The 22,934-nt window shown below is 43.1% G+C and overlaps 1 protein-coding gene across 1 annotated transcript in view; it reads right to left on the reverse strand.

Moving 5' to 3' along the window:
- LOC124595087 (juvenile hormone esterase-like) overlaps positions 1-21,721 on the reverse strand; it is a 63,490-nt gene extending 41,769 nt beyond the window's left edge. The window contains exons 1-2 of the mRNA XM_047133677.1: positions 21,575-21,721; positions 10,080-10,220 (exon numbers count right to left, since the gene is read on the reverse strand). Coding sequence (XP_046989633.1) covers positions 10,080-10,220; positions 21,575-21,721 — 288 coding nt within the window. The remainder of the gene's footprint in view (positions 1-10,079; positions 10,221-21,574) is intronic.
- Positions 21,722-22,934: the final 1,213 nt, after the last annotated feature.

Here is a 22,934-nt window from a genome sequence, read left to right on the forward strand (position 1 = left end):
ACCAACCAGGTCCCTTGCAGAGTGTGCTGATGCTACAACACCATATGTAGCAGTCAAATACAACCGATCGCTCGTTCAGAGATCCGTAAACATATCGCTAACGCCGGCATGCAGTAGACTTTTGGAACTTACACTGTGTTCGAATATTGAGTTACCTCGAAGAAAACGATTTATTGACGAGCAGCACAAACGTATTCAGAAAATACTGATCTTGTGAAACTCAACTACCTGTTTATTTTCACGCGGTAATGAGTGCTATCAATAGGGTATATCAAAGTGATTCCGTATCTTTAAAATTGTAGAAGGTTTTTGACACCGTACCTCGCAAGTGACTTTTAATCAAATTGTGTGCCTTTGGACTATCAGTTATGCGACTAGATTCGTGATTTGCTGTCAAAAAGGCCACAATTCGTAGTAATTGAGTCATTGAGTAAGAGAGAAATAATACCTGGCCTTCCACAACTAAGTGTTATAGGACCTCTGCTGTTCGTAATCTACATAAACAGTTTAGGGGATAATCCGAGTAGCATTCTTAGAGTGTTTGCAGATGATGCTGTCATTTAACGTCTTATAAAGTATCAGATGATCAAAACGGATTTCAAAACGATTTAGACAAGATATCGGTGTGGTGCGAAAAGTGGCAATTCGCTCTAAATAATGAAAAGTGTGAAGTCATCCACATGAGTACCAAAACGAATCCGCTAATTTTCTGTTACACCATAAATCGCATGAATCTAAAGGCCATAAATTCAACAAAATTCTTAGGGATTACAACTACAAGTAACTTAAGCTGGAACGATCACATACGTAAAGTTGTGGGTAAAGCAAAGCAGAGGCCGCGATTTATTGCCAGAACACTAAGAAAATACAACAGGTCTGCTAAAGAGATTGCCTACGCTAGTCTTGTACGTCCTCTTCTGCAGTATTGCTGTAAGTTTTGGGATCCTCATAAGACAGGAAAAAGTTCAAATAATGGTAGCTCATTTTGTACTTTACCGAAATAGGGGACAGAGTGCCACAGATGTTGGGTGACTATCATTACACCAAAGGCGTCTTCCGTTTGGGCAGCAGCTTCTTATGAAATATCAATCACCCACTTTCTCCTCAGATTGTGATAATATTTCGTTGGCGCCCACCTAAATATGGAGGAACGATCAGGCATAGTAACATAAGAGAAATCATAGCTCTCTGTTAGAGAGTTGAACGGTAAAGAAATAGCTTGAAGTTCATTCAGTGAACCCTCTGATAGGTAAATAATTGTGAATCGCAGTGTACTTTAAACATAGCTGCGCTACAGCAACGGTTCCACGTAAATCAGACTAAGAGCAGCCGACCAGTTGCAAAGGATAAAGTAATCTTTACCTAGGTTTCAATAGATATAAATCTATCTTCTTCAGAAGACGGCAGTATTATAACAACATGAAGTGAAATGTCCTTATCGTTTAGGCAAACACCTGCATAGTTACATTAATCATGTAAAATATAGCCCTGAAAACAGGGTTTGTCAGAAAAATAAAGTAGGTACATAGAAGTTGCAGAGCGCCTAAGCGACTGAGTAAAATCGGCCAGCGTAGTAGCACAGCGGCCAGGGCAGGTGGCGCTCATGTCGCGAACTATGTGCCGATAGGAGTACTGAAGTAACATTTGAAACATCAATATTAAATGCGTTCTTAAATAGAGTGATAATAAATAAAATGGCAAGCATTTAACTCCCGTTATGACATTGTGGGAGGTATAGGAACAATAACGTAGATACATACATCAAAAAGACAGGTGGCGCTTCCGCCGTGAGTTACATGCAGTGGTCTATATAGCCAAAATATAAAAGTTATATTACCATATTAGTGAAGCCCATATAACGTATATAAGTCAAAACATCCAGAACAATCAGTAATGGCTTTTAAGAAAATTACGAGACCTGGTCTACAATCCAGTTACTACGTAATATAGAATAAGAGAAAATTACATGAGGGCCGCTGTAGTGGCAGCCATACATCGTGAGAAGAACACATTATATAAACGGTAGTAAACTGAAAGATTGAAAGTGCATTATAGCTTCCTGAGGAAATAGACTACTGAGGTTACTAGCATTAATGTTATATATTAAACAGTACGGGTTTAAAGCCTTCGAAAAATTGTTTACAGGCAAGGTTTAACTGATCATTCAGTATATTGCCGTCTTTGAGCTCTAGATGTTTAAAAATAAATAGCTCTTCCCACAGATCTAGTCTCCGTCCTTTGACCTGTCTATGTAGGATAACCGTGTCTTCTAACTGTTTAGGCGTATGGCCGGTTATCAAGAGGTGTTCAGCAAAGGTAGAGTTGCGAATATTCGTTCCTTTTTTACCTAAAAGATGTTCTTTATATCGTGTTTTCACAGCTCTGCCGGTTTGACCAATATAATAAGAGGGGCAGTTATTACAGGTTAGCTTGTAAATATACTGTAAATATATGTTAAACTTCATTCTTGACTGATGTTTCATACCTTAATATATATTACGATGTTCATTGTCCCCAGGCCATCTTCTGAAGAAGATAGATTTATATCTATTGAAACCTAGGTAAAGATTACTTTATCCTTTGCAACTGGTCGGCTGCTCTTAGTCTGAATCGCAGTGTAATCATGTAGATGTAAATGTGAAGTTTTTCCATGGAATTTTTATTTATTGGTTCAGGTTAGTTAGTTTATTGTTCAGAAGAGATTAAGTAGAGTTAACAGTTCACATGGCTTCTAAAGTTAGTTTTACCACTCCTTTATCATTTGCAGTAAATTTCATGGCAAAGAAACTTTTTTATAAAGGATAATTTTTGTATAAATCACTGTATTGATACACCTTATTAAACCTTAAATAACTTTCATTTATGTAGCTAACTCAGAATTTTCACATATTTTGATTATATTTATCGCTGCATCACAAAAAGTAGAACACAGTCCCTTAAAACTGAAGCATTATCTGTTTAGAGTAATTACACGTCCCTGCATTTCGCTTCGCAAGGCTTCTTCTTTCCCGTTTAGCTCACCCGCTGCGGCGTTTCACATTTTATGTTCCTCACTACGAGGTGCATTAAGTTACCGCTGACACAGGTAAGCCATTAAAATTTGTTCGGGCCAGCTATAGCGCAGTCGAAGTAGTAAGATCGTTTATTGTTAGCTGTTGCTTTTCAGAATTAATTACCATATCAGGCTGATTGAATTTCAGTTCGGATTTCATTTCAAATTCAGACAGTTTTATTTTTCACAGTGCAAAGTGACGTTTCTCACAGTGCAAACTGACATTCACGGGTGTAGTACTCATTTGTTGGAAATTTATTCAGTCAGACTGCGTTCGTTAATTAAAAGGGGAGTAATCTATTGTTTCAGAATTCGTTAGGTTAATTTATGTACAATTTTTTACTGTTATATTGTATGTCAGAAGTGCAAGTCACGTGCTATGGTGTCACGCATTTTAGCACTACATTACACAAGAAAGAGTTCAATAGTGTCGGTTATTTAGTTTATAAAGTTGCCTTTCTAATTAATTTGTTCAAGTCAGTTAAAATACTGTCACATACTTACACCTTTCCAGATTTTGTGACCCATTTCATCAGGTATCGTTCTCGTTATGATGCCACTAGCATTGTTCAGCAATACAACACAGACAAAGACGAGTACAGCGAATAGCAGTCAGCACATGCAAGTTCAGTACTCAAGATTAAACATTGAAAAGTAACGCTGTTTATTGATAAAGCCTTGGCGCCAGTGATGGCCGCTTTACGGCGTGATATCCACCGGTAGAAAGGCATCGTCACTGTACAAAGCAACTGAAGAAAGGATCGACTACAGCCTTCTCGACTAACGTCTGCGGTCCTTTTGTTGCCCATCCCGTAACTCGGGATGATATTCTATTCAAGAAGGCCAAAAATCTGAGCACAAATTTCTCACTACTCGGTTGGCAAGCACGGTCACCATAACTCTCGCACACCCAGCACGAGTAGAAAATGGCGAGACAATCCTCTGCAGTTAAAACTTCCGTCCTGAGAGGCCGTGATCGATGTATAAAACTGCTTCCGGACTTTTCATCTCCATCTGGGGGAATCGTCTTTCGAGGCTTGAGGGGCTCTCGCATTTATAAATCGCGTAGAGGGCACCACCAAATGTCACGTGATGCCGACTCTGCGACTATCTCTGGATGGCGTCACTATTCTCTATTTAAAATAATCGATTCCCATTCTGTTGGCGCAAAGTCGACATCCACCGTCAGAAACCAGTTTTATACATTGACTACAACCTCTCAGCCCGGGAGCTTTAACTGAAGAAGACGCCAGCTGTGAAAGCCTATATTGTATGAAGATGAGAGAATATCAACAATGCTGGTGACATCCTCTAACCAGTTCTTAGGACCAGTGGAGTACAAAATCGACATTAAATGTTGTTAAGAAATTTTCAATGAATCACAGACTGTCTTCTTTTCCTACAACTATTTATATGTGAACAGTCCACGTTAAATCGACACGAACTGTTATTACTAGGTACTTTTCGGTTGTTACTATTTCCAATGAATTGTAGCTAACAGTCTATTCGCTCAGTAATGGACCTCTTTGCTATTTGTGAGTAACATGTTACATTAATTCCAGTGTCAACTATTAGTGCGTGAGTCAGTCATCCATCCTCTGCAGGAGTTGCCGCATTACGGTCTTCTGGTGTTGCAGGTTTTCTAGAAACAATGTTATAGGCCTTCTGCAGCCTGAAGAAGCTTCCGACTATACCTACTAGATAATTTAAATATTTTATAAGAAATGGCCGTAGAACTCTCCTGCCGGACGCGGTGGTCTAGCGGTTCTAGGAGCTCAGTCCGGAACCGCGGGATTGCTACGGTCGCAGGTTCGAATCCTGCCTCGGGCATGGATGTGTGTGATGTCCTTAAGTTAGTTAGGTTTAAGTGGTTCTAAGTTCTAGAGGACTGATGACCACAGATGTTAAGTCCCATAGTGCTCAGAGCCATTAGAACCATTTCTTTACTTTCCTCTGTTTGTTCTACGCCCTTCCGTACTCACTCCCTTTCTGTAGTTTTCTGAGACGCTCTAACCTAAACAACCACCTAGTCACATCCATATAACCGCCGTACTTGTGTCCTATACGCACCACGTGTCTTAGTTCTGTGATCAGCACAGCCGGCTACTACAGGCGGGATAACTGCATAGAGTATTCAATATTAGGGTGATTCTGACTATCTACTGATCTGCTTCCAATCTCCTAAGTTGACTTGGTGTTGCGTCGACATTCGTGTTATTAACAGCACTAATCTGTACCGGTTGTTCTTCTGCTGTATTCTCCAGCACAAACACCAGTCGGCCCGCCACAACAGGACTCCCGTCTTGCCTTGCCCGATCTTCTGACAATCTGCAGCCCTGGCGGTCGGGAGAGGGAGCGTCCTCTCGGTCACAAGGGTCTGAATGCAAGTGTCCACCATTTACACCCTTCGTGCTCGGACTTCTGCGACCATTCTCAAGAACTGCCTGAACCTTGGGCCCTTTCCGCATCCCTTCTCCTTTCGCACTGGGGTTTTCTGTTTGGCATCCTGTGTGCTGCTGTGGCCTCAGCCATAATCAGTTCTAGATATTAACCTCTGCTCCGACATCCTGTACGTGCGGCAGTTCCTCTCAGTGGCGTTACATGTCTTTTTGCCTCTCTTCGTACAGGGAATACAGATTCCAGGTTTGGTGCAGTTCTTCTTCATATCGTCTTCCGCTGCACGCCTGGACCAAACCGGATTCCGATCACAGTACTTATGTATGTAATCCAGGTCTCCACAAATGTGGCAATGAGGCATCACCAAATAGTCCCGTAATTTATGGCATGGAAATCAATGTATATTTTGCACATAGCCGTAAGCTTTCTCCACATTTTCCCTGAAACTTCAGTAGCGTGGTGTACAACGTCTTGCTCTCTAGGTCCGGTTTTGAAGCTCAACTGGAATGCATTCTTAAGATCTTCAGTGCTCATATCGTCAAAATTCTGCGACCTTATAGTTTCACATAACTCATTTTGATCCAATGTGAGTGGAATGTCATACATTATAACGAGGGGATTCTTCTTTTTCAGTGCTTTGCATTTAACAGCTCTACAAAGTTTTTGGTTATTTAGTATTTCGTTTTTATTTTATTGTGTTTCAACGACTACTATATCACATTTTTTGTTTCTTTGACTTTGTTGAACCTTATTTTCTCCTTAGCAGGGTGTATCGTTGACGTAAATATTTCCTGAACCGTTTTCGTATCTTGACAGGGCAAGGGTCTCAAGAAAGCCGTGCCCGGTCTTTGCGATACCTTAACTATCATTTCTTTGGTCGTCTGAGGATTGGGTGCCGCTTGAGTGGCCACACCTGCCCATGGTTTGATTGGCTGCTTGCGCAGCCTTTCGTTTTCTTTCTCAGTCTCCTCAACTCGTCCCTCGAGCTTTGCGCGACCAATAGCCCAAGGGGTGAGTTCATTTCGCAGGCTGGCTTACCTTAAAATTTCTTAAATTGGAGTCCAGGTACTATGTTATCCTGGCATGTCTCTCAGTGACACTCTCCTCAGTCTGCCCCAGGCCCCCTTGTGGGGAGGGAGCAGAAAGCTTAGATGGCCTTCTAGCCGCACACGAATCGCTTGTCTCTTCGTCAGCCATGTTGAAATTAGACAAGCGAAAAAGATTGGGAACCCGTCTCTTGCCCCGGACTGGCTCCGTTGGCATTGGGGGGGGGGGGGGGGGGTAAGAAGTGCAGCTCGCCCCTAGGCCAAGGGAACTCCTGAGCTGCCGGGTTCAGCACGTTATTGCCAACATACTGGTCCCTTCGGTGGCCCCATCACGAACTATTTCACTCAGCGCTCATCGGAAAGTACATCCCGCACTCCAGAGAAGAGGATGCACTACTCGTCCTCTGCCGCCTGCAAGCCTGAGCTTCCACCCCTCGGCTAAGGACGCACTCCTACTTAGGTGCTGTACCGGCCATTCAGCATCAACGCGTTTGCACGATATCAGATTCGAACACCATAAGGACTGTGTTTTGGTGTGAATAACTGTGTCACGTCGCTCAGTGAACAGAAACTGATTCACGAGTGCCACTGTGTAGTGCGTCGTATTAACCAAAAGATACTACACCGTTAACACGTCAATGTCGAGGGGTTTCTGGTCGTGCACACTCAGGAACTGCAACACCACGAGACCAACCTACCGATGACGGCTCCGACATTGCAGAAGTCGTCGTCTGAAATGGATCTGGAGGTATTATTTTCAGTGCAGAATCGTCGCCACAGTATCAACAACACTTGTGCAATACAGGGTGTTGGAAAATTCCCGTTCTAAACTTCTAGGACTAATAGAGGGAAGTAATTACGTGATATTATATGACCGGACGCGTCAACAAACGACTCTACAGAGCATTAGTTACAGGCGCCTGCGCCCGTAAATATATGTATATACAGGGTGATTTAGCTTTCAAGGATGATGGAGGAAGATAAATGTATCAATGTGAGATAAAGTTCCACTTTTCGGGAACGAAAGAGTCGAAAGTTATAAGCAAAAACCGGTGTGATATCTCTGACAGTCGAATAGATGTACCGGTACTGTTGTTGTTAAAAATGCAGGGTACACAGCTTTCAGATGAAGAAAAAAAGTGTGTAGTAGACGTGAGCTCTATAACGCATATCTTCTTCAGCGGAGGAGATGTGTTCCACACCAGCGAAGATGAGAAATTCTCATAGCCCCTCAGATATGCAGTCTAGAGCCCACGTTTAATAGACTTTTTTTTTGTTTTCGACCATACTACCACGTCTGACAGTTGCTTATCGTACATTCTTAGCAACAACGGTACCGGTGCATCTACTGCACTTGTAGCTTTCTACTCATTCAGTTCCGAACCACGGAACCTCACCTCAAATTGATATATTTATTCGTCTCCACCATTCTGGAAAGTTTGTAAAGTCTTCATAGAAACCGTTTACATTTAGTCTTCGGCGCCTATAACTTCTACGTTGCAGGACATGGGTTCGTAGTCAAAATATTATGTACTCCCTTCATTATATAGCTCCTAGAAGTTTGTAACAGGAACTTCCGAACAACCTGCATATGCTGCACCACACAATTAAATGGATGTCTTTTCGAATTGTCTTGCATTCCGACGCAGATGCCTGAAATTTGGCTCCAATGTGCTTCCTCTGTAATGGTGCAAAAACGAAATGCGTCACCCTCTGGCACAATGACGCTTCAAACAGCGGCGTGTCGACACATGCGAAAATAAGGACAGAGCTCGGAGATTCATGTGAACTACAGATGGACTAATAATGTCACATTGCACCAAATGTCGGCACGATTCTGACCAACGGCACTGGTGATGTGTCACACGACGGGAATTTCGTCGTACTCCCTCTTATCCATATTTCACCCCTCCTGCTGACGTTTACGCGATAGAGATGAGAGTAGCGATTCCAGTGTAGAAGACACGCTGTTTCTTATCGGTGGGCGAGAAAAATGTTTCAGACGCACTGTCGCTCCCAAAAGACACGAAGAGGCCTCAGGAGGTGACATAAAGGACGTCAATGGAACGACCACTTTTCATGGGACGGTGATTCCCACACAATGTGCAGTCGGAAACGACACTTCACTGTGCCATTATTTTTTACACGGCTGACGCTTTCCTCCCCTTCCCCCCAACCCAGATGATTCTAGCACTGACCGAGGATATCGTGAACCTGCAAAGTCATTTAGCGTGACCGCTTCCTTTTGGACTGTATTGCGACCACCGTTGTCTAAATTTTTCATCCATATGGACAGCCTCACAGAACTCAGTTGCCGCATGTCATGCTGAAAGAGGTGGGTATTTCTCCAATACCGTGGCTAGTGCGTCGTACAGATGTGATCCCTTTCGAACATACCTTTAACTCACTGCACAAACTATTGCGAGGAAATTAGTAACTCCTGACGTGTTCAAAAGCAGAAGAATGCGGTTCTGGAGACGTGGACTGTGGCCTATAAGAACTGTAGAGCACAAGGGATTATTTTTAGGAAGTATGGTGCGAAATTGTGATTTAGTGTGTCTCAGTGCGTGATGCGCCAGCCTCACGGCAGACAGCGGACGAAGGCTAGCCGGCGCAGGTGACATACTTTTGCAACGAGCGTCGGTATGTGTGTACATGTGTGGCAGCCATCAACAGCCAGAATGGAGCATTAGCAGAATTACGCAAGCGCGGGCCGCATGTGGCGCGGTTGCGTCAACCAACTCATTGAGAACATTCTAATAAACACGGCGTCACGTAACCGCGGATTCAGCAGCCGTCTGCACTATTTAAGGGCATCAGAGGTGGGTGTCGGCATCGGTTCGACCGATTGTGCGTTCGGTCTCTGTTAAGTCGTCGTCATCAGTGACGCTGTCCCTGAGGACCGGCCGGTGGAAGGCGTTGTCCGCTGCTGCACCGGCGACTCCCAGCGCCGTCATGAGCCACTATGTCTGCAGGGGGCGAGATGGGCCAGGCCTCATGTTGCTAACCTCCTACCGCCTGTATAGCCACTGACTGAGCCCAGCGTCGCGTTCCTTGGGCTGCGTGCATCAGCGCGTCTCCACCACGACACGAGTGGTGGGGCTGAGCTACCGGAAAACATATTGGAAGAACCAACAATAAAGAGGAAGATTCCTAAAAACAGCCACCTTCTTCTACCCAGCCACGCCCTACAACCCAGCTATGTCACCTGCTCCGGTCATCCTATTACAGAACACTACAACATTTTTACAAAGTAGTATGACGTGTCAAGATGACCAAACAGTGTTTTATTGGACAGGAGATTTTGTTGCGTAACCTTTTCAGACTTATTTCACGGGTGGAAAATTAATGTCTACCTTTATGCTAATAAAGAAACGAGTTACTGACCATCTGATACATCTCAGTATATTACACTACATTAATTTTGTCGAAATCAACTGAAAGCCAATATTTACATCACGACTGACATGTCATATGGGAACTGTTGTAGCTAGTGATGACTCGCAAACACAGAATTTCGAATTTAAGATTGCAGTGAAAAGTATGAGAAACTTCAGTGAATAACAAAAATCATTGGAACTTACCTTAGGTGTGTACACATTGAGGTACAGGCAGTCCTCGTCTCCTTGGTACTGGTTATCCAAAAATACGTTAATCTGAGGCGCCACGTTTGGATCAACTGTTGCATTTCGTATCCCACTCCATTTCTCTGGTGGTTCGGGAGACTGAAAAATGAAAACAAGTACATGAAATCTATTGTCGGTTTCGAAATGGACGATCACCTGCTGTATAATGGATTGACGTCTATGAAAATTTGTGCCGGACCGGGACTCGAATCCCAGATTTGCTGCTTATCGCGAGCCGTCGCCCTACCATTTGGCTACCCGTGGATGACTCACGGTCAGATCAAAACCTTCATACGTCATTACCCGAGCGTCTACGATATGTACTCTTATAATCCCGTACAGGGGAGACATTTTACTTGAAAGTCGCTTTCCCTGTGTCAGTGGATAAATACCACACTGCAGTGCCTTTGTAATTCCGAATTACGATGCAATGTTAGTTTGGACATGCTTTACATATATTCTCGTACAGGGAAGATGTTTTAATACCGAAATTCGCTTGCCAGGTGTCGGCCAATTGCCCATTTATGTGCAAATCTGGGGTGCCATCCCAATACTACAGAGCCTCGGCAATACTGACGATTTGAGAAGGGGGAAACAGGCTGAAGTCGTGAATTGAAGTTGGACTGTGGTAACCCGTGCAGTTGTTTTGCTCGTATTGCTGAACATTTTGGGCAGATCCCATCGAGAGGTCAGTTTGTGAACAGAATCTGTACCGGAAACACTTTTGCAAATATGGACGGCTTTCGAGGCAGTATAGCTCAACATATCGCTGGGGGACTTCCAACGGCTTCCTGAGTCCACGCCATGTGGTTGCAGCTCCAAACCAGGCAAAAGGAGGTCCGACACGATATTAGGAAGTACCTCATGACTTTTGTCACTACATTGTACACGTGTTTAATAATTTTATTCAAATCCATCATGTCAGTCAGGAAATACTACAGCTAGTATTCAACTTAGTTTAGGCACTGTGTTGACAACACAATTTCGTATTAAGGTTGCAATCATTTTCTTATCTTATTTAACTTGTTTATTTGTTATTTATTAGTGCATCAACATACTGGACTTGGCGTGTGTCTGGCAGAACCAGTCATAGAGAGCTTGGGCATTATGGAAAGAATCTCAGTGGCGGAAGACCGACCCAATGAGTGTAGCGGCAACCTTGTCGTCTGCGTGTTGTATCCGAAATTTTACATTGTACCTTCTTAGTAGTATTTTTCGATGTCTGAACTCTTTGAGCGTTTGATAACTTAAGTACTATGAGCACTTTCTTATTATTTAACCGTCACAAAATCGCGGAGAAAGAGTTTTATCACTTATTGGCTGCCTTTACTTGGCGCTAGGCAACCACAGTAAAATACAAAGGCGCGGGGTAGCCGCGCGGTCTAAAGGCGCCTTGCCACGTTTCGCGTGGCTGCCCCCGTCGGAGGTTCGAGTACTCCCTCGGGCATGGGTGTGTGTGTTGTCCTTAACGTAAGTCAGTTTAAGTTAGCTTAAGCAGTGTGTAAGCTTAGGAACCGATGACCTCAGCAGCTTGATCCCATAGGATCTGACCACAAATTTCCTGTTACCTAAAATATAGACTTTTAAAAAATGAAACGATTACCAAAATTGCAAGCGTCAGGTAGAAGGACGTCTATTTACAGTCACGAGGAAACGATAAAAACACATCGTACACTTCTGTGTTATCCGACATGTGAACCGATAAGATAAAGCGAGAATACATGACAGGTTCATAGCACGAGACGGCATTATCTCTATAAAGTAAGTAGCGAGGAGAATTTAATTACATTTGGTAGGCAAGTAATTATATTCTGCTGAAACCTGCCTGAAGAGACGTCCTTTGTGGTCACTTGTGCCTGTGTTGTGCTCCAAAGTGCACTTCTATCATTACGCTGAGAGACTGTTCACTTCCCTGAACAATGCCGAACGACTTGCTACACGTAATTTTTAGTTAAATTAGAAAAATTCAATCAAGAGATGAGAAATATTGCTTGTTCCTAGATAACGAATGCTGAAACGGAATTACACGTAGAATATCTAGCAGGTAGGAAATGGAAATGATCGTATGGCGCCAGTGGCCGGGAGTTCCCAGACGGGAAGTTCGGCCGCCAAGTGCTGGTGTTACTGAGTGCGACGGCACATTGGGCGACTTGGCGCGTCGACAATGGGGATGATATGGTGATGAGGACAGCACAACAGCCAGTCCCTGAGGGGAGAAAATCTCCCACCCCAGCCGGGAATTGAACCCGGGTCCCCGTGCTTGGAATTTCAACGCGCTGACCATTCAGCTAATGGAGCGGATATCCTGAAGTTAAAGAAGCGTTCATGACAGAAAACTAGAATAATTGCTTTAACAAGCTAGTATTTGAATTCGGTAATTTTTTTCCTTTCTCAGCGTTAGCAAAACGAACAATATCCTTCTAAGAACCGGTTGAAGTAATAACAGTGATGTTCTCCAACCATGTTATGGCATAACAACATCACTTTTGTCTTTCTGATTATTTGCTGAGAGAACAACTATTCACTACTGGTGGTGTACGAAAAATACTTTTTAAGATAATAACAGATCTGCGAACTAAATCGAAAAACAGTGAAACCTACAAGGTATGCCTCCGAAGAACCTCAGTAACATCCAGGCTCAGTCAGGAAACTGAAGTTAACTCCACGAAGAGATTGTAATGACATTTGCGAATGTTTCGTTGCCTTCTTTTTGAAGACTGGTTTATCATGTGCATATTAACTGTAACCAATATCGAACTGAACCTGCTTACTGTGTTCAAGAGTTTGACTCCCTCCGCAATTCCCCCCCTACCCTCCCCGCTCACCCCATCAAACACATCCCGCCATTATCTAACTGAAAATTCCTTATGGTTCAGGATGCCTCCTGTGCCGTAAATATAATTTTTCCCCAAACTGGTGTAGTACCTCCTCATTACTTGTTCTACGAGGAGCGTTCGATAAGTAACGTAATACAACTTTTCCGGAAATCTAGTTGATTCTGATCTGGATTCCAGTGCGCCATATTATTCCCCAATCTTCTAGTAACAAAACCATGCCGAGTGGTGAAGCCGCGTGGTTTGAGGAGCCATGTACGGTTTGCGCGACCCCTCCCGTCGGAGGTTCAAATCCTCCCTTGGGCGTGGATGTGTGTGTTGTTCGTAGCATAAGTTAAAGTGTTGTGAAAGTCTTGTGAGCGATGACCTCAGCAGTTTTGTCCCTTAGGAATTCACACAAACTTGAACGTTTTTTACAAAACCCTATTTTCCATCATAGCCTCCGTTCAACGCGATGGCCTTATGCAGTTCTAGTCGGAGAGCCATGGTGTCATTGCATGGTATCACTCTACTGGACGACGTCGGAGCCAGCGTCTTGCTGCATCAATAACCTCCCAGACATCCAGGAATTGCTTTCCTTGGATGTACCACAGAGAAGGAAGTCGGCAGCTGACATCTGACATATACAGGTTGTAGGTAGGATTAGAAAGAACAGTCCAATGAAGATCCGTGAGCATCTCTCGGGTGCGTTGACTTGTGTGAGGCCTTCCATTGTCATGAAGAAGGAGAACTTCGTTTGCATTTTTATGACGACACGCTGAAATATATTCTCCAGTTTCCTAAGGGTATCACGGTACATTTCCGATTTTTTTTCGTTGCATCATGAGGGCCGACATCAAACAGAATAACCCCTTCAGAGTTCCAGACGGCTGTCGCCATGGCCTGCGGCGTTGAACTTTTCTTCGGAGGAGAGCTGATGTGTCGCCACTCCAAGTATTGCCGTTTTGTTTCCGACTCGAAGTGATGAACCCATGTTTCATCGCCTTCGACTAAGTTCGATAAAAGTATGTCACCTTAAGCCTCGAGACGTGGAAGAAATTCTGCTCAGATGGTTCTTTGTTGCACTTTATGGCGGCGAGGAGCCCAGCCGGAACGCAACTACTGAGTACCGTAACTGGTGGACTACGGCGTCAACGCTGCCAATAGGGACGTCCAGCTGTGTAGCAAGGTGTTCCGTCCATCGCCTAGAACGAGAGAGTGCGCAAGTTCCAGTTGTGTGCGGCCGAATGGCACGCTACAGACAGGCTTGCGCGATCTTAGTTTGATGATGACAGACACCTCGACGAACAAGACACCGTGCTGTTGTTCGCTGGCAGGTCTCCGCAGGCATTCTCCTAGCGCCTATCAATATCTGTGATGATCTGGTTTTCCGCAAAAAGAAACTCAGTGATTGCTTGGATCGCACCTCCGTTACGCCATTTTGAAGGCATCTACACCTACATCTACATTTATACTCCGCAAGCCACCCAACGGTGTGTGGCGGAGGGCACTTTACGTGCCACTCTCATTACTTCCCTTTCCAGTCACGTATGGTTCGCGGGAAGAAAGACTGTCGGAAAGACTCCGTGCGTGCTCGAATCTCTCTAATTTTACATTCGTGGTCTCCTCGGGAGGTATAAGTAGGGGGAAGCAATATATTCGATACCTCATCCAGAAACGCACCCTCTCGAAACCTGGACAGCAAGCTACACCGCGATGCAGAGCGCCTCTCTTGCAGAGTCTGCCACCTAAGTTTGTTAAGCATCTCCGTAACGCTATCACGGTTACCAAATAACCCTGTGACGAAACGCGCCGCTTTTCTTTGGATCTTCTCTATCTCCTCCGTCAACCCGATCTGGTACGGATCCCACACTGATGAGCAATACTCAAGTATAGGTCGAACGAGTGTTTTGTAAGCCACCTCCTTTGTTGATGGACTACATTTTCTAAGGACTCTCCCAATGAATCTCAACCTGGTACCCGACTTACCAACAATTAATTTTATATGATCATTCCACTTCAAATCGTTCCGCACGCACACTCCCAGATATTTTACAGAAGTAACTGCTACCACTGTTTGTTCCGCTATCATATAATCGTACAATAAAGGATCCTTCTTTCTATGTATTTGCAATACATTACATTTGTCTATGTTAAGGGTCAGTTGCCACTCCCTGCACCAAGTGCCTATCCGCTGCAGGTCTTCCTGCATTTCGCTACAATTTTCTAATGCTGCAACTTCACTGTATACTGCAGCATCATCCGCGAAAAGCCGCACGAAACTTCCGGCACTATCTACTATGTCATTTATATATATTGTGAAAAGCAATTGTCCCAAAACACTCCCCTGTGGCACTTTAACGTCTGTAGGCGTCTCTCCATTGAGAACATGCTGTATTCTGTTTGCTAAAAACTCTTCAATCCAGCCACACAGCTCGTCTGATATTCGATAGGCTCTTTATCAGGCGACAGTGCGGAACGCCTTCCGGAAGTCAAGGAAAGTAGCATCTACCTGGGAGCCTGTATCTAAAATTTTCTGGGTCTCATGAACAAATAAAGTTAGTTGGGTCTCACACGATCGCTGTTTCCGGAATCCATGCTGATTCCTACAGAGTAGATTCTGGGTTTCCAGAAACGACATGATACGTCAGCAAAAAACATGTTCTAAAATTCTACAACAGATCGACGTCAGAGATATAGGTCTGTAGTTTTGCACATCTTCTCGACGACCCTTCTGGATGACTGGGACTACCTGTGCTCTTTTCCAATCATTTGGAACCTTCCGTTCCTCTAGAGACTTGCGGTACACGGCTGTTAGAAGGGGGGCAAGTTCTTTCGCGTACTCTGTGTAGAATCGAATTGGTATCCCGTCAGTTCCAGTGGACTTTCCTCTGCTGAGTGATTCCAGTTGCTTTTCTATTCCTTGGACACTTATTTCGATGTCAGCCATTTTTCGTTTGTGCGAGGATTTAGAGAAGGAACTGCAGTGCGGTCTTCCTCTGTGGAAGAGCTTTGGAAAAAGGTGTTTAGCATTTCAGCTTTACGTGTGTCATCCTCTGTTTCAATGCCATCATCATCCCAGAGTGTCTGGATATGCTGTTTCGAGACACTTACTGATTTAACGTAACACCAGAAGAAGGCAGCGTGTAGCATCACCACCTGTCGGACCTCCATCAAAATACAATGAGTGAAGCAATAATATTCTGCGACGTCACATAAAAAATTTCACGTTTTTTCAACTAACACTGGTGGAGAAAAAAAAGTATTGTTTTACTTATTGAAAGCCCTTAGTAGATGTCCATCTATTTTTCAACATTATGCTGTTGCACCACATTTTACGATGTCACAAAAAAATTTCACATTTTTTCAACTGACACTGTTGGAGAAAAAAAAGTATTTTGTTACTTATTGATAGCCCCAAGCAGATGTCCATCTATTTTTCGAGATTATGCTGTTGCACCACATTTCAAAAATTTGGATTCTTTTCATGAGTTCCGTACAAAGCCGCACTTCATACAAATACCTTCAGAAAAGACTACCAGATTCTTACATTTGTGTTCAATGTTAACACATTCTCCTTTTTCAGAAACACATTTCTTGCTACAGTCAGTCTGCATTTGATATCCTCTCAACTTCGACGGTCTTCCGTTATTTTGCTGTCCTTACGGCCAAATCTATCGACTTCTTTTACTGTCTCATTTCCTACCTAATTCCTTCGGCATCATCCGGTTTAATTAGACTAAATTCCATTACCTTGTTTTACTTGCGTTGATGCTCGTTTTACAATCTCATTTCAAATCATTATCCATTCCACTGAACAGTTTTCTCAGTACCTTGCCGTATCTGACTGAATTGCAGTGCCATCATCAAAGTGCAAAGCATTTCTTTCTTCTCCCCTAAGTCTAACCACCTTCCTAAGTTTCTACTTGCTGAATATATAAATTAATAACATGAGGGAGAGGGTACAACCCTGTAGGTTCCCTGATTCTCTTTCACGACCTTCTGTACTTGTAGTCAGTGTCTGGTCTCTGTACAATGTTGTAGATAAGTTTTCACTCACTGTAGTTTCCCCTTGCTACCTGCAGAGTTTCAGAAATTATCACAGCTAACATCGTCAAAAGCGTGTCCTAAACCTACAATTGCTACAATCGTAGATTTGTCTTCCTTCAACGTATTTACTTCAAGTGTTCCTGCATTTCATCAGAACCCAGACCGGATCTTCCCAAACGTCGGCTTCTACCAATTTCTCGATTATTCTGTGAATAATTTGTCATTTTTATGAACGATGATATTAAATTAGCGGTTCGGTAACTTTCACACCTGTTTGCTCCAACCTTGTTTTGACTTTGAACTATCAGATTCTGCTTGATATCTGAGGTTATTTCATCCCTTACTTCGCATACTGGATTCAACAGATTTGTCGTGGCTGGCTTTCTCAAAGCAGCTCAATGATTCTAAGGGTACCATTTACTTGTTTCGACTTGCATCTATCAGAACAGTATCATTTCTCCCGACTTGTTTTTCATTTACTTCCTCTTGTCTTTCTCTGATATTGACTTCAAATGTAATGAACTTTTGTACTTGGTTGGAAAGATATTTAAAAGTTGACCTTGGTGGGTAGACGGAAAGAAGCAATTTTTCCCCTCCATACACCTCACACGGAAAGAAAAACTGTCTGAGTCCCCTGGCCATACGTGAGGCGATTTCGCGAGATGAGTGTTAAACGAATTGAGAGGATGTGAGACTCGTTTTCATGGTGGGTTAAGGAAATTTAAAGAAGAAAAATGCATTTCACAGCAAAATCAGAAAAGAAAAAATTTAAAAAAATGATATGTTGTGTTACCGATTAAGAAATAAGGTACAAAGATTGAGATAAAGAAAGAACTGGAGAATAAAGAGCGTAACACAGGGTATAAGTTTACTTTCCACCCTTTGGGCTTACAACAAAGACACCATCCTGTACACCTAACACAAATATCGAACTTATCTTCTTCTAGTGAATATGTGTAGCTCCGGTTGCTCGTGTTTACATAATAATAAACCAATTTTTAATAGAAGTGGTAGTGCTTTAAAACAGTGTTTTTGAATGTATATGGTCCACGTATCTAAAATTAAATATAGTGTTGTTTCCCACAATCTTTACCTGGGAATACTGGAACAAACATAGGTTTCAAACATTTTTTACGAACATTGAAAACAGATAGAAACTCTACTCGACGCTCGACCTAATTCAGATACAAACTGCGATCTACAACCTGGGCCGTACTATCGTACTCTATGGCCCGCTACAAACTGTCAGTCTACCAATTCGAAGGAAACGACAGGCTCGCTTTCAGGTGAAGAGAAATTCCAATTCCTATCTGTCCACTCAGATTTTTTTCGATAGTTTTTCTGAAATGTTTCAGTTCATAGCCCGGCTAGTTCCTTTTCAAAGGATACAGCTGATGGCATGTCCCATACTTGTTCACTGTGGGTTTGCGTTTTCTGAGTATTTTTTAATGAAGCAAATGAGTTCCTTAAATTGCGATCATTAACTTTGTGGGCCATATAGAGGTTATTGTTTGTAATGAAAATCCGTGTCTGCTGACGCCGTCGATGCCCTCGTCTATGGGACCCTGGATCAGTACTTTCCTTCCTTCCGTAAAATGGTCGTTATCCTCCCCAATCGTTATCCACCCGGAACAGTCCACATCTCCTGTTTGCCAATCGCATATCGGACTGTAACTGTTTTCCATTTTCAATTTCATACAACACGAAGATTCATCTGAAGGACTTTCTGCGTAGAACTCTCGAGAGCTTGAAGGAGAAAAAAAATCTATCGAAACCTTACGGATAATTGTTGGATTGGATTTGGAACCTCAGTTTTCCCGCGTTTGTAGGAAGGTCTCTGTGAATCTTTAATAAAGTAATACATGCACTCGTTAATGGAAAGTTGAGGGTGTGAAGCATGTTTATATGTCTTATCTCGGAGAGTGTGAACGAAAAATCCAAGGATGTGAGTCCTAACCTTGATTCTGGAAACATAAGAGGTCTCTGGATGATGAACTTCAATGTAAATTCCAATACAGAACTAATCTGAGACTAAAATATTACTAGTACATTCTGTTGCTGAGAAAGGCATTGTTATTTGAAAAATTTATATCATATATTTAGCGTAATAAATTTATTTATTGAATTCTTTCCCAACGGTTTTTTTTTCTGAGCCGTCACTTTTCTTACTGGTTTGAACCGCCCCCGCCCCATGTATTCCTCACCTGCGCCAACCTCTTCATCTCACAGTAGCACTTGCAACCTACGTCCCCAATTATTTGCTGCATGTATTCGAATCTCTGTCTTCCTCTACAGATTTTATCCTTTACAGTTTCCTCTAATACCATGGAAGTTGTTCCATGACGTCTTAACATGTATCCTGTCATCGTGTCCATTCTCCTTGTCAGTGTTTTCCACATATTTTACATATTCCTTTCTGCGCAGAACCTCCTCATTCCTCGGTTTATCAGTCCACCTAATTTTCAACATTTGTCTGTGGTACCACATCTCAAATGCCTTGAATCCAACACTTTAGCACCAAACTTTAGTTGATCACTGCGGCTTAGATTTTCCTGTACTCTCCTTTCTTCTTAGTCCACCTGCGTCAATAGCCTGTATCACGATTTTGAACCTCTAAACTGTCTTCTGGAACAGGACGTGTCCTATACTGTTATCGGCGAATTACTGCCGCAAATGCTTTGTTTCATAGCCGTCTAACAACTTTCATTTTTTTTTCGTTTACCTTGTCTCTTTCTGGTTCACTATATATCGAATATCTACATCTTCTTTCGAGCCAGTTATCAAAATTATCTGAAGAAATAGGATTAGCAGTAGGATTAAGAAGATGATGAAGTATTGGGAGGAGGAAAGACTTCGGCTGTTCGCTTTCCAAGCATCATAAAGTGTGTTCTCATTGTCGTTCTGGACAAAGAGCGGAAGGTTATCGATTTGCTATCATGTCGGTAAATGTAAACGAGAGGCGAGAAAAACAGTGAGAAGGAATAGAGATTTATCTTGTACGCAATTCGTGGGAAATAAGCCCTCTGTTGCCAATACACCTAGTCGTCTTTGCGTTAGACATCGTTCTTAGTGCTGAGCTTAACATTGGCGAAGTCAAATTTTATACAATATGACTGATCAGGGAACACTGAGTGATGGAAGGAAACCCTTGTTTACAGTGTATGAAGATTTAGAGATTGTTTTAGGCAACGTTGACTAAAACATACTGTTGAGAATTCTGAAGGCAGGAAGGATAAAATACGAGAAGCGAAAGGTTATCTATAGCTTGTAGAGAATCCAGACTGCAGTTAAGAGAGTGGAAAGAAATGAATGGCAAGCATTCGTTCGTAGAGGAGTGATATGGGGCTGCAGCCTATCCCCGATGTTATTGAGTCCGTGTAGTGAACAAGTAGCCTAGGAAAGCAACGACAAATTTGAAGAGGGAGTTAAAGGTGAAGGGTAAGAAATGAAAAGTCTGAAGTTTGCTGACGGCTATGTAACTCTGTCAGAGAATGATAGAACCTGGAATATCAGTTGATCGGAATGGGTAGTGTCTTGAAAAGATGTAGCGAGATGAACATCAATAAAAGTAAAACAAGGCTAATAGAACGTACGTGAATCAAATTCAGATGTTGAGGGATTTAGATTAGGAAATTCGACACTGTAAGTAGTATATGAGTTCTGATGTATGAACAGAAAAATAACTGAAGACAGCGGAAGTAGAAAGGATATAAAATAAACATTGTCAAAAGTGAGAAAATGATCCAGAAAAAGGCAAATTTGATAACAGCAAACATAAATGTTGGAAAATTTCTAAGCAATAATTTGGTGGTTAGCTTTTACAGAAGTGAAACGCTGTTGATAAACTGCCACACAGTAAATAAATTACAGCTTTTAATACGTGGTGCTACAGAAGTGTGTTGCATGTTAAATGGGAAGGTAAGGTAAAGTTCCCGTCCTCGCCGTAGACGGGGTGGCGGCCCCGACGCATCGTCCCGACGCCATTGGAAGGGGCCTGTAGACAGCTCACCGCTCTCCTGTCGCTGTCGGGTTTCTTGACGTTGACACCGCTACTAATCGGTCAATTAGTTCCTAGACTGACCTAACGAAGTTGAGGGTACAAAGTGACAATCTTTCTAGCAAGGAAAATTCACTGCCAATACCGAGAATCGAAAACGGGTTCCTTTGCAGGGTATGAAAACGCCCTGCTCTCTCAGCTACGGTGGTGGCGCAAGTTGGAAGAGCGGACAACTAATGAATAGGAACTGAATCGAGCTGATAAGGAAATAGATTTATGTCACAACTCGAGTAAGGTGATAGGACACATGCTGTAGCATCAATGAATCGTCAGTTTGATAACGGAGGAGAATGTTGTAGATGGAGTACTTGCTGCATACTAGAGTGAGCTGTAGAGGCCAAATATTTTATAAAACAAAAATTTGAATGTATTTCAGTAATAACTGAGATGAAGTGTTTGGAACGGGAAAACAAATAGTGGCGAGTCACTTGAAACCAGGGGAGAGATGACTCAAAAGATCAGTGCATTAACAGATTACTATAGCTTTACCAAACTACTCGATAGTAGTAAATCTATTTCTTAAGAGAGCTCACCTTGAACCTGAGAGGGCCGACAGGCGGCAGCGCGTACGGGATGGCCTGGAATGCGCTGTAGGGCCGGCCAGAGGGCGTCTTGGCCTTGCGGCCCCTGAGCGTGCCCTGCGGGATGGTCACCGTCACCGCGCCTCCTACTCGTGCCATGTCTCTCGGCGGTCTGACCCGGTGGTCAGCCTGCCGCGCCCAGTGTGGGTGAGATAGCGGGACACCGCTCCGTTATCAGTGAGGTGTCAATTCCTCGAAGGTTACCGCTGGCGCGGAAAGTGCATGGCATGCACGTCACTAGCTGACTCTCAGTTTAGTCATCCGTTTCAGCTTTAGTGTATCCGCCGCTGTTGATCTTCTTGTGACAGTAATCCACTTTCCGTATCTGATGAATTAAGACAGTGGATTTTACTAAATAAAAGTCTACGCTCATTAACGTTGTCAGTACTATGGTAGAACTACTGGCCCTTAAACTTGTAAAACACACAAACATTAGTATGGCATAAATTGTGCTAAATGGGACAGCCCAATGATAAGCACTTCAGTAAAACACTACAAACTAGATAAAAGTGCTTCTGTCTACACACAGAAGATAAGGAAAGAATTAGATAATGAGCGTCTCACTCAGCAATCGCTACTGAACATCTTTTGCTTGTGGGAAGATCGTGTTATGTAAACTGAAGAATTCCACTTTTCGGAATTAGACAGCTGCCGGATCATGGCCTTTCGAGAATCCATCCAGAATCGAGGGATGTAGGAGGGCTACATTCAACGCTACGCAATATCTCAGTCGCCCTATGTGACTAGTGCCAGAAAGGACAGTATCGTAGAGCCAGGGCGCATACAGGGGTTGTCACTTAGAAGAAGGTGTAATTAGATGAATGACGAACTTTAGTTAACGCAGGTCTATTCAGCACTTGCATATACAAGAGCGCCGAGCGAACTCCCTCCGGCTAGAACACATACAGTATATATACAGTTACAGAAGATTCCAATACAATGATTCTTGACATTTGTGGATACTTCTAGAATATACTCGAAGCAAATGTAGAAAGTAAAATTTTACATTGCAGATGGGTTGAGAACTCACGACCATCCACGCCACAGTCAAGTATCATAACCACTACACCATGGTGACTACTCTGCGAAGATCCTTCTGCGACTTTGCTCCCTCCTTAAGAGAACAGCGTCTCATTGTTGCGTCCTTCCAGTCCGCCCTGGCAGTGGTCTTCTGAGAACTTCTGAGAACTTCCTTATCCGCTACGCTCATCGTCACCTTTCCGGTTGTTGCCTGTCGCTAGAGCTTCGAATTTACACATGGATGCAGGATCCTTATAGGGCTTCACTCGAAGGACGTGGACCGTATCTCTGA

The sequence above is a fragment of the Schistocerca americana genome, chromosome 2, assembly GCF_021461395.2.
Source record: "Schistocerca americana isolate TAMUIC-IGC-003095 chromosome 2, iqSchAmer2.1, whole genome shotgun sequence".
NCBI lineage: Eukaryota > Metazoa > Arthropoda > Insecta > Orthoptera > Acrididae > Schistocerca > Schistocerca americana.